The following is a 13,206-nucleotide window of genomic DNA, read 5'->3' as shown; positions in this document are numbered from 1 at the left end:
GTGCAATATTCAACAGAAATAAAAATACAAGTTGAAATGCCCAATTTTGAACTGAACTAAAGTTACAAAATGATAAATTAAAGAAAAATCAATAGACATTGTACAGGAATGAGTTACATGTATGAGGATGTTATTTTTTTTTTATTGCAATGTTTTTACTTTGCCATATTTGGTACATGTATAGTACACTGAATATACTAATATTGCTGGTATACTGTTTTTAACCCAAATTTTGCATACTACATAACTTATTTGCTTTGTATTATCATGTTTATAGTGACTTTTCACTTTGAAATTATTTGTTTCAAGTCTTACATCCTAAGTTGTAGGCTGAATAGCTTCTTGAATGAATAAATTGTAATTTTTGCAATTAAGAAATGTATTTATTTCTTTTTTATGTTTTTATACGACCGCAAAATTTGAAAAATTTTTCGTCGTATATTGCTATCACGTTGGCGTCATCGTCGGCGTCGTCGTCCGAATACTTTTAGTTTTCGCACTCTAACTTTAGTAAAAGTGAATAGAAATCTATGAAATTTTAACACAAGGTTTATGACCACAAAAGGAAGGTTGGGATTGATTTTGGGAGTTTTGGTCCCAACATTTTAGGAATTAGGGGCCAAAAAGGGCCCAAATAAGCATTTTCTTGGTTTTCGCACTATAACTTTAGTTTAAGTAAATAGAAATCTATGAAATTTTGACACAAGGTTTATGACCACAAAAGAAAGGTTGGGATCGATTTTGGGAGTTTTGGTTCCAACAGTTTAGGAATTAGGGGCCAAAAAAGGGCCCAAATAAGCATTATTCTTGGTTTTCGCACAATAACTTTAGTTTAAGTAAATAGAAATCAATGAAATTTAAACACAATGTTCATGACCACAAAAGGAAGGTTGGTATTGATTTTGGGAGTTTAGGTCCCAACAGGTTAGGAATTAGGGGCCAAAAAGGGACCCAAATAAGCATTTTTCTTGGTTTTCGCACCATAACTTTAGTATAAGTAAATAGAAATCTATGAAATTTAAACACAAGGTTTATGACCATAAAAGGAAGGTTGGTATTGATTTTGGGAGTTTTGGTACCAACAGTTTAGGAATAAAGGGCCCAAAGGGTCCAAAATTAAACTTTGTTTGATTTCATCAAAAATTGAATAATTGGGGTTCTTTGATATGCCGAATCTAACTGTGTATGTAGATTCTTAATTTTTGGTCCCGTTTTCAAATTGGTCTACATTAAGGTCCAAAGGGTCCAAAATTAAACTTAGTTTGATTTTAACAAAAATTGAATCCTGGGGGTTCTTTGATATGCTGAATCTAAAAATGTACTTAGATTTTTGTCGAGCCTGCAACTTTTGTTGCAGAAAGCTCGACATAGGGATAGTGATCCGGCGGCGGCGGCTACGGCGGTGGCGTTAGCTCACTTCTTAAAAGCTTTATATTTTAGAAGGTGGAAGACCTGGATGCTTCATACTTTGTATATAGATGCTTCATGTTATGAAGTTTCCGTCAGTCACATGTTCAATGTCCTTGACCTCATTTTCATGGTTCAGTGACCACTTAAAAAAAAAGTTTAAATTTTTTGTAATGTTGAATTCTCTCTTATTATAAGTAATAGGATAACTATATTTGATATGTGCGTACCTTGCAAGGTCCTCGTGTCTGTCAGACAGTTTTCACTTGACCTCGACCTCATTTCATGGATCAGTGAACAAGGTTAAGTTTTGGTGGTCAAGTCCATATCTCAGATACTATAAGGAATAGGGCTAGTATATTCGGTGTATGGAAGGACTGTAAGGTGTACATGTCCAACTGGCAGGTGTCATCTGACCGTGACCTCATTTTCATGGTTCAGTGGTTATAGTTAAATTTTTGTGTTTTGGTCTGTTTTTCTCATACCATATGCAATAGGTCTACTATATTTGTTGTATGGAATGATTGTTAAGTGTACATGTTTAGCGGGCAGATGTCATGTGACCTTGACCTCATTTTCATGGTTCAGTGGTTAAAGTTAAGTTTTTGAGTTTTGGTCTTTTTATCTAATGCTATATGCCATAGGTCAACTATATTTGGTGTATGGAAATATTTTATGATCTTTATGTCAGTCGAGCAGGTTTTATTTAACCGTGACCTCATTTTCACGGTTCATTGCACAGTGTTAAGTTTTTGTGTTTTGGTCTATTTTTCTTAAACTATAAGTAATGTGTCAACTATATATGTTGTATAGAAGCATTGTTAGCTGTACCTGTCTGCCTGGCATGGTTCATCTGACCTGGACCTCTTTTTCAAGGTTCATTGGTCTTTGTTTAGTTATCTTGGTTAATGTTAAGTTTATGTGACAGTTGTAATAAAGCTTAGCTTTATACTTAGGACTATCAACATAATATCAATGATTAGTATAGAAGGCGAGACATTTCAGCGTGTGCACTCTTGTTTATTATTGGCCCAGTTTTCAAGTTGGTCCAAATCGGGGTCCAAAATTAAACTTTGTTTGATTTCATCAAAAATTGAATAATTGAGGTTCTTTGATCTAACTGTGTATGTAGATTCTTAATTTTTGGTCCCGTTTAAAATTGGTCTACATTAAAGTCCAAAGGGTCCAAAATTAAACTAAGTTTGATTTTAACAAAAATTGAATTCTTGGGCCTCTTTGATATGCCGAATCTAAACATGTACTTAGATTTTTGATTATGGGCCCAGTTTTCAAGTTGGTCCAAATCAGGATCCAAAATTATTATATTAAGTATTGTGCAATAGCAAGAAATTTTCAATTGCACAGTATTCAGCAATAGCAAGAAATCTTCAATTGCACAGTATTGTGCAATAGCAAGAGATCTTCAATTGCACAGTATTGTGCAATAGGAAATATTTTCAATTGCACAGTATTGCACAATATTGTGCAATAGCAAGAAATTCCAATTGGATTTCAATTGGAGTTATCTTTCTTTGTCCAGAATAGTAGTTGAATCAACTTAAATCATTGTTTTATACAATATTCTTTGTCCAGAATAGTAGTTGAATCAACTTAAATCATTGTTTTATACAATATACAATGTATATTCATTATTCACTTTTACTACCAACTGATAGATTAAAACAATCTTTACCATTCAGTGATAACAAGCACTTTTTTTACATTTTAATATTTCATGATGTATTTAAATGAGTAGTTATTGTTGCAAACTTCATTAGAAATTTGAATTGAGATCAGTTTTGAAATAAGGGAAAGGGGGATGTGAAAAAAAAATTGGGGGGTCAATTTTTTTCATTTCAGATTTCATAAATAAAAAGAAAATTTCTGCAAACATTTTTTGAGAGGATTAATATTCAACAGCATAGTGAATTGCTCAAAAACAAAAAAAAATTTTTAAGTTCATTAGACCACATTCATTCTGTGTCAGAAACCTATGCTGTGTCAACTATTTAATCACAATCCAAATTTAGATCTGAATCCAGCTTGAATGTTGTGTCCATACTTGCCCCAACCGTTCAGGGTTCAACCTCTGCGGTCGTATAAAGCTGCGCCCTGCAGAGCATCTGGTTTTTTTTATCAAATTAAAAAAAATAATGTCAAATGTCTGTAAGAGCCACAATTACAAAAAAAGAAAACAATTTTTATAGAAGTAATGCACAAACATCGTCATCCTCTGTCGTCCTCTGTTAACTTTTACCCAAATCATCTCCTCTGAAACTACTGGGACAAATTTAACCAAATTTGGCCACAATCATTATTGGGGTATCTAGTTTTAAAAAAATGTGTCTTAAGGATGTACTTAGGTGAGGTTAGGTAAAATTTAAGAAATTAAGAAATTAAAATTGATTCTATCAGCTGGTAGAGCATCATTTAAGGATAAAGATAAGCTAAAAATATTGATAGTTCATGGACCTCCTTTTCGAGATGTTTGAGATTTAAAATATGGCCGGAAAAGGCTGACTTAGACTTTTACCTTATATTTGAATTGGTATTATTTGGGTCTCAACACAAAAGAAAGAAAATCAAGAATCTTCTAAAATTTTGGTAAATGGCCTTTCATGATCTATTAAGTCTTATATGAAAAAATAAATGGGGCAAAATATCATACATTGTATTGTATGGAAAAACACCAAGGAGTCCGAACATTTGTCACAAATTCCAAAACCTCACCTAAGTACATCCTTTAGACCCCATCTGCCAACATGGCTAAAAAAATAGAACATAGGATTATAATGCAAGTTTTGTCTATTATTTAGAAAATGCTGAGCTCTACCAATTGTCGATATTCGTTGAAACTGTCTGGCCACCTCTTGAAAGAGTTATTGCCCTAAAAATGACATATTTTACCATTTTATTTCCTTTTTTCCTTTTTGTTGTAAAAATGAATTTTGATGAGCACACTGAAAACCTGGATCCTTCAAGTGAGAAGGTCAATGACACCACTTGAAATTGAACACGTATCTTAGCTTAGAAATGGACTTGATTTAACCCTACATACAGAAATAGATTAAATTGTCACATTTATTCTACCCTTGATTAAGAAAAAACAGCCGAAAACCCCAAAGGGTTATTTAAAAAAAAAAATACAACTAACAATGGCATGACATAAGACAAAAAAAAAGACGAATATTACACAAACTAAAACATAGAAAACTAAAGACTTAGCAACGTGAGCACCATAAAAAACAAGGGTGATCACTAAGTGGGTAATAATAGTAAATTATATGAGTACTACACTCAATGGCAATTGTACTGTACAGGCCATCAGTGATAAATATTGTATCATTTGGAAACTTTTAAGATTTCATCAAACATCTTTTCTGTATGATGTCACATCAGCAATATCAGTCAGGGTTTATACAAAGACTTTATTAAACATGAATTTAAGGATCATGCAAGCTTCATTGCAATCTAGAAAAAGAGGAAAGAAGATTGACTATGGCAATTGGAACATATCCATGGGCATCTGTAAGTGAGCCATTTATTCCAGATCAACCAACTCATAATGGAAACTTTTCCAATTGAAGTCTGGTTCAATACCTTCATTGTTAGTGCCAACCCTTCTATCAAGGAAATCATGATAGGAAAAGCTGGTTTGGTGGAATTTATCTATATATACATGTACAAAAGAAGAGGAGAAAGATACCAATGGGACATTCAATACTCAGAAGTTGAAGAAACATGCACAACACCATGGAACAAAAATGAAAATCGAGAAAAAGTTTAAAAAAACCTACATAGAAAACTAAAGATTGACCAACACGATCCTTATCGAAAACTGAGGTTGAACTGGTGTGCTCTAAAAGAATGCTCCATTCCACATGTGACATCGTCACTTGAATTTGCAAGTCCAAATTTTTTGAAGAGTGTCGTCTGGTGATGTCAAAATCGAGGAAGACTGGATTGGGGTTACAAGATCTTAAAAAATGTCAAATTCACAATAAAAAAAGTTGAAATCATTGTTAGGTTTAATTCTAAACCTACCCACACATGGTCAATTTTTAAATGTAGTTGGATTGTAGTCGTCTTAAAGTTAAAGGAGGAAGCTGTGTCGAAAGTTTTTTGAGCCAGGACCTATACCGTATGCTTTGAGTGATAAAGTCGCAGATGAAACCAAACATCTTGAAAAGCAAGGAATTCTGGAAAAAATAAAATATTCCGTATGCGAAGCGCCGATCGTTCCTGTAATTAGACCAGATGGAAGTGTACGTTTTCTCAGAGATTATAAAGTTATCGTCAATTCATGTTGTGTTACCCCAGTACCCATTACCAAAAACAGAGTGTTTATTTACGAGATTAAATGGTTTAGAAAAGTTTTCCAAATTGGATTTATCTCAAGCATATGAACAATTATTGTTATGTTAAAATTACCGAAATCTAGTTGCGATTAATACCTTTGATACCTATTAATATGCATTTGGGATCAGATATCGCTATACGAAATTGATGTTTGGTGCCACTTCAAGTCATGCAACATTTCAATAATTTATGGATAATATTCCTGAAGAATTAGATGGATCAATATTTAATGAAATACTGAATTTTCACAGACGTTTTTTTTTATATATTGACTGTATTTACAACCCTCTGAGAAAGAGATGGAAGATTCCAAGAGTTATCCAAGAATTAAAGTGTTTAGTTACTGCCCTTTATTACAGGGTATTCCAGATGCATCGATTGGACTGGTACAATGTCAAGAGAAAACTCAGGAAGATGCTTTGCACAAGCGTAATGGGTACGTGCCTAGCATCTCGGTCTCTCTCCAACTGACCAAAAGACTTTATTCTGTAAGTGTGGACTTTGCTACAGAAGGTATGTTTATAAAGGTATGTTAAAGGTACGTAAACTCCGTATCGAACCTTTTCATAACTTTTGACAATAAAACTTATCTTACTTTTACTGAATGAAATTTTATCTGGAAACTGTGAATAAGACTTTTCAAATAACAAAATTCACTTACCTGTAAATACTTTTTTTCAGCCTTTAAGCGTCTGTTACTAAAGGGAGTTAAGCATTTGATGAAATACTAAAAACAGAAATTATATATATATATATATAATATATATATGACGTAAATTTATTCACCCGCGTGCGTTCAATCATATTCTTATTCTAGCGGAAGCATTCATGTGTGTAGTGACGAGTATCTGACATTGTGAAATGATGTGTATTTTAACTGTCGACAGTCTAAGTCAAACGTCATAATGAGCATGATGAAACAGAAAGTGGAATAAATAAAATAAATGAGCTGATGAATGACAAATCAAACATTTTAAATATACATATAAAGACAACGGTTACATACATAAATTTAAAGATGCATACACATCTCACAGCTGAGGATATATTGTAAAATAAAAATAAATAAATAGAATATCGTTAATAGATGTCGCTTCAGTGATACATTGTATATAATGTAGCGTTCTTATTACCAAACCGGTTCTCAGAATGTCAATAAAACTTTCCAACGTCACTACCTTGAACAGTTTTTATAGTAAGTGAGTACCACTTGTCGTCAGCTTTTATCTTTGGTCATCTTGTTTATTCAGATCATATTCATTATAAACTTTAATTTGGTCGAGTGAACCTGAAGCTGGATTTACATTAAGACAGTATGGATATCTCAACTCTCCTAAAATGGACAACAACAACAACTCAAAACAAATAAACAAAAACAAAAATGCTCGGAAACTTGGTAAATTTGATTAGCTTTACTACAACAAAGAGTTACTCAGAAATAGCAGTATGTGCACGTATTGTTATAATTACTTACTCATTTGTTTACTCAGGACAGTTAGGAGACCAAGCTTTTTCGGCCATTGTAAATAGTTCTGATTGGCGAGTCTGATCATACATGTATAAGAGCCAGCGTCATTTTCAGTCAATGCCCTGATTTCAAGTTGGTACTGTTCCTTGTTATTATATACAGTTTTTTTGACATAATATTTCGAATGACCTTCAACTACATCATTAACATGGATCTTTTCATTGGATGATATTAGTAATGGTGTTCCTGATGGTGTTGTTTGTTTAACCCATTGCAGCTGTAATACATAGAGATATATTTTGAAGTTATATTTTCACGAACTATTATGTAGAATAAATATTATAACTAAAGATAATTTTATCGAGAAGTTTAGGGGGCCTCGGTGGCCAAGTGGTCTAAGTAGTGCTGTAATCACTAGTCAGTCAACACTGATATGTTGTGATTTCGAATTACGCTTGTGCGGGTGCATTCGACTCTTAATTTACTAGGATTGTCAGTTTTCCTATCGAATGTCGGTAGTTTTCTCTGGGCAATCCGACTTTCTCCACCAATTAAAACTGACCCCTCGAAATAGCCCCAAAAATGGCGCTTAAAAGTAGCGCTTAAAAGAGTCGTTAAAATACCAACACTCAATCAATTTAGAAGTTTATAAACAATTATAACATATTTGCCATATTTTGTGAGTCTATTTTAGGATGAACACATGTCTGCACTACTGTTAATCGATTTACTCAATAAGTTATACAAGTCTTACTAGACCTTTATTAATTAAAAATAAATAAATAAATAATTGATTAAAAAGAAATTGGTATACTTACTACTGTTGATGACGGATTCAGGTTTATTACCGAGCAGTTGAGGTACCCATTCTGACCTTGTTGCTTCACCTCAGGTAAAATGGCATCAACAATTTCTGGTCGAGCACTCACAGAGCTTACTGTAAAAGAAAAAATATCAACAAACAAATTTACCCTAAGACAAATTGTGTTGTTAGTTATAAATAAATTTACTACAGCTGGCCATGGTGACAGGTCAACGTTGATTAATGAACAATTGAGATATCCAATCAGACCTTGTTACTTCACCTCAGGCGAAATGCCATTAACAATTTTTGGTCTTGAAGCGGTGTAACACACTACATAAAGGGAATAGTAATTAGTAGATTATAAAAAAAAATATGTTCTACAAATAGAACTTGAGTCCTGGGAAAATGAATGTTTGTTGTGTTATACTTTATTTTCTTATGTTCAATAGTACGAGTTTGTCCTGGCGTCTAACGGCCTGTTGTGATAACCTGCTGACCCCAACGAGTACAAAACAACACTCCATCAGACGTCATTGAATCCTTGGTATAGTGTTGTTGAATATCTATTATTACTTGTTGAATATATAAGCCCTGTGGAAAAAAGTGTATTCACAAAAATACTGAACTCCGAGGAAAATTCAAAACGAAATGTCCCTAATCAAATGGCAAAATCAAAATCTCAAACACATCAAACGAATGTAATCAAAACTGTCTTATTCCTGACTTGAGAATGTAGAGGTTTATGCATTTATAAAGTACGTTATCAACTGAACGGTTCGTTGTAGAATTTTGACCTTTAGATATTCGTATATTTTGGAAACCTTGTATTTTTGAACTTCATAATACTTTACAAGTACAAAACGGTATAGACTTCTTCGTAATATCATACATTTACGTCAGCTTTTTGTTTTGTGTTAATGTGATTTTTAAGGAAGCCTTCTCAGTTTTTATCTTATTTTGGTTTTAAATATTTTGGGATATTTTTAACTTGGTTTCAGTTTCGTTTTTCATTATAATTCATAATAAATGAAGAGAGGGTCTTTTGAACCATTTGCTTGGTACAACCAAAAATTTTAATGACATTGGAAAAACAATATCTTTAAATATTTCATTCATCAGCACCCTCAGTCATCTTCTTTCACATTAAAAGATAGGAAGTATTTTACAGTCTAGCAAATTGTGTGATCTACATTATTTATGTATTTTGCAATGTTACTTATGTTACATGTACTATCTTTCATTTTAAGCCCCGATTGAGATAAAAAAAAAAATATATAACATTATTCATATTTGAAGAAATGTTTTTGGCATAAACATAAACATTGCGAGCGTTGCAATTTTCCTGGACATCATTTTGCTGGTATCAATACACACATAAAGTAATAAGAAAAATTTAGGAATAAAAAGGAAAGTATAGGAATTCAACTTTACATATAATTACGAGACAAATTTGTAAGGGTGTGGATGGTACTGGTTTCTTTAGGTATATGTGGTACGAGTATTTTTCTTAATTCAACATATTCAACATATTCTTTCCAAATAATGCATGATTTTCACTGGTTAATGACAATACAGGTGACTTAAATACACTACAAGTGTCGTATTACCTTTTACCTGGTCAAGTATGCTAGGTTTGGAAATTAAAATACTAAAACAATAACCCCAAATAAATGTAGACGTAATATGAGGGAAGACTACTTAAAGTAAAACAAACAATTCCCGTATATTCAACCTGGAGACAAACAATCTTCAAAATTCTGAAAACAGGCAGCCTGATATTTTCCAGTGTGATGTATAGTTTCCAGCCAAACATTATGTATTTGAGGCATTAAATTGGATGCTAATGCATACCTGTGAAACAGCCCTTTTTTGCAAAAAGGTAACATTTAAAAACGTATTCCTATCGGACGCTTTGTTAAAATTTTACTCTGACTTGTTTTTCTTTTCTGCTTCTGGTGCACATCTATATTTGTTATATTTGGAGGTAGACTTTTTCAATAAATTTTCGGCATTCCTTTGGGAACAAATTGTGCGCCTCTCCATGTCGACCTCTTCTTGTTTTCATATCAGTCGGAGTTCCTTCACACACTTTTCAAAAACAAGCAGATCAAAGAAGCCAGATCATTTAATTTCTCAATCAGATATGTTGATGATGTTCTTTTCATTAACAATCCAAACTATTCTAATTAATATCAATATATCTTCCAGAACTAGAACTTGTAGAAACAACAGACACGTACCTCGAATTTGACATAAGCTGTCATTTCAGTCTCCGAATTGATGACAAACTAGTCGATTTTAATTTAGAAATTTTAAATTTCTCCCAGCTTAGAAGCAATATACCAACTTCACCTGCATATTGGATAAACATTTCTCACCGCATTCGGTATTTAAGAGCTTGTAGCTGCTTCTCAGACTTTGTAAAATGACCCCAGCGTCTAGGAAAAAGAATGATGAACTAGGGGTATTTCACGAAAATCTCGTCCTTTTTCTAAAAAAAGGTTCATCAATACATTGTTGATAATTATTTCCTATCAACTTTTGAAATAATACACGATGGTCCTAAATTATAGATATTAGTATTATCTCAATAATGTGTTATATGATTAATTTATTTGACTTTGTAAATTATTACTTATGCTGTTTAGTCGACTTTTGGATATATGCATTTAACGTGGCTTGGTACTTATACATCATGGTCATTCTGTAGATGTGCTATGGTAATTTTTTGTATTCTTGTCTTTCGTTTTTGATAATGCTTTGTATATATGTCTTTTTGTTTATCTTTGTTGACATATTTTTTTGATGTTGAAACACAATGTTGACTGCTTTACCACTATTTTTGACCATTTTCACCTATTATGTCTGTTTGTTTTGTACACACGTCGTGGAGTTTTATGCGACTGTCAAACAAGTTAGAGGTTTAGCTAGCTTTAAAATCCATCTTTTTCTAGATAGGAAAATGCCTGTACGGAGTCAGGAATATGACAGTTGTTATCCATTCGTTTGATGTGTTTGGGCATTTGATAAGGGACTTTCCGTTTTTAATTTGACTAAAAGTTACTGTTTTTAAGAAGGAAAAAATAAATGTTTTCTAAGGACTATTTGATCAACAATTCGAAATTTATAATTTCTATACTAATAGTAGTTTTATTTGAAAGCACAACGTGCAGAAAAAACTATAGAAAATTTATAAATGCGACGAACATATCTAACCGTTCTGTACTCGCTGAAATATCGCCGATGGTGGAACCTTCTTATAAAGAATTAATGTCATTTTCTTGGTTATTTACCACATTCAATGGATCAAATTGATAAAGTCATATGTCTCAAATTTGGGAATTATCTCAAAAACTGCTATCAACATTATATATTCAGAAAAGTATTCGACAATGTCAAGTTTGAGACATTTCCCCAGCTTGTCGTCAATGACGTAAGCACGATCACGTGACCGTTCTCTAATTAAAAATTAATGATTATAAGAAGTGCTCTTTTCTTTGACCTACAATGCCGATTGATCAGGGTTTGATCGGTAAAATTACACAGAACATGATTTCACACTAATATTTATTGTTGTATTTCAAAAAATAATAAAATCGTGTCACGTGTCCTTAAGTTAATTGATATTTTCAAGTTGGCGTGCATAACGTATGACAATAAGAGCTTCACATCGTGATGAGAAGAACTTAGGTTGATGCATTTCTTCGTTTACCTACATCCGGAACGCTCAAAACGAAAATATCAAAGAATCGGACAAATAAATACTTGAGGAGCTTTGTGATCAAAAGGGACATAACAGCCGAAACCATTTAAGGGAAAAAAATACTAAGGGAGTAGTAACTTAAGTTTCTTAACAATTTCTTCTTCTTCAACGAAAGTAGAATTTAATAAGTAAACTTATCGGTCGTCCCTCTACCTGTATCACTCTGATCAGCTCTTAATAAAATTTCATATCACGGCTTTGTGACATCAAATATGTTGACCCGGCCTTCATAGGTTTGACCTGGACATATCAGCGACTTTATAATGTAGGAACCGACGTAGACAAGTTTGAACCGAAACTTTCCAAGACATCTTCCGGTGAGCTTGTGAAACAAAGGAAACACTGGTGTCTTTCATGGAAAATACGATTATCTGGTTGTCTGCATATTTATATTGTAAAATATCAGCTGCTCGACACAATAGGAAGTCTTTTTGAACTCGTTCGCTACGCTCACTCCACAAAAGATTCTGATATACGGTACATACCAATCTTACCTGATAAAACTATCGATGACAAGAAAGAGAAATATATAAACAGTTTCATGTTATTCTCTTTTATCCATGTAATAATAATAAAACTGAATTGAAATACTAGGAAACAACACGCTATCTATTTGAGTTATCATCTTAATTTGTTTGTGTCCATAGAAATTTAGGAATTATTCACGTGAGATTTCTTGTTTACAATAAGGCGTTTAGCTATACAAAAATGCGTTACGTTTTAAGTACAGCTCTTTGTAAGAACCAGGCAGAGTGCGATACATGAAGGTTTCAGATTTTATCTATAATTGGCCTAGTAGAAGCAATACATGAATACTGCTCGAAAAACAAATTTGGGTGGGAAGATATCAGTGGTTGCCATGGTAACGGACACACTATTTTTTGGTAAATTAGCGTAGTCAAATCTTTCAAAAATCAACTAAATCACCACAATTTAGAGCCTGATTATGAATAGAATCATGCATTTTTCATTAATGTTCATATGTAACATTGTTACAACTTGGTTTAAGCTTCATTTCAGTGAAGATTGCGTGTCAATTTTGAAAAATTTTGCGAAAAAATGCATATTTTCAACTTTTCTGAAATTGGGATTTTTGCGAAATTATCAAATTTTCTCTGGTGTTTTTCAGGAAAGTGCAAATGTGTACAGAATAGTTAGCACTGTAGTTATAAAGTTTGGATACTTCTTTACCAAATTAGATAAAAAAATGCGTGGGATTTTCTTTAGTTTTATCACCATAGCAACCGATTTTTTCCTTTGAAACGGAGTTTTTATCTGCAGAATATTGCAGTTTAAGAGCTTAAATGTCCTGAATTGTTTTATAACCGATAAGATAATACATAAAAGCTAACGCAAACTTTAAATTACTATCCTTAAATGTTGTTGACTTCAATTGTTACCATG

The 13,206-nt window shown here is 32.7% G+C and overlaps 1 protein-coding gene across 1 annotated transcript; it reads right to left on the bottom strand.

Moving 5' to 3' along the window:
* Positions 1 to 6,723: 6,723 nt before the first annotated feature.
* On the bottom strand, positions 6,724 to 12,432 carry LOC143075838 (uncharacterized). Its single transcript, XM_076251414.1, has 4 exons — positions 12,297 to 12,432; positions 8,053 to 8,171; positions 7,241 to 7,511; positions 6,724 to 7,099 (listed from the first exon to the last, which is right to left on the bottom strand). The coding sequence occupies exons 1-4, from the start codon at positions 12,343 to 12,345 to the stop codon at positions 6,990 to 6,992; spliced, it is 549 nt and encodes a 182-aa protein (XP_076107529.1). The 5' UTR covers positions 12,346 to 12,432; the 3' UTR covers positions 6,724 to 6,989.
* Between the last annotated feature and the right edge of the window lie 774 nt (positions 12,433 to 13,206).

The sequence above is a fragment of the Mytilus galloprovincialis genome, chromosome 5, assembly GCF_965363235.1.
Source record: "Mytilus galloprovincialis chromosome 5, xbMytGall1.hap1.1, whole genome shotgun sequence".
Classification (NCBI taxonomy): Eukaryota; Metazoa; Mollusca; class Bivalvia; order Mytilida; family Mytilidae; genus Mytilus; species Mytilus galloprovincialis.
Note: the sequence above shows the minus strand (reverse complement) of the source record. Positions and strands in the feature narration are given on the sequence as shown.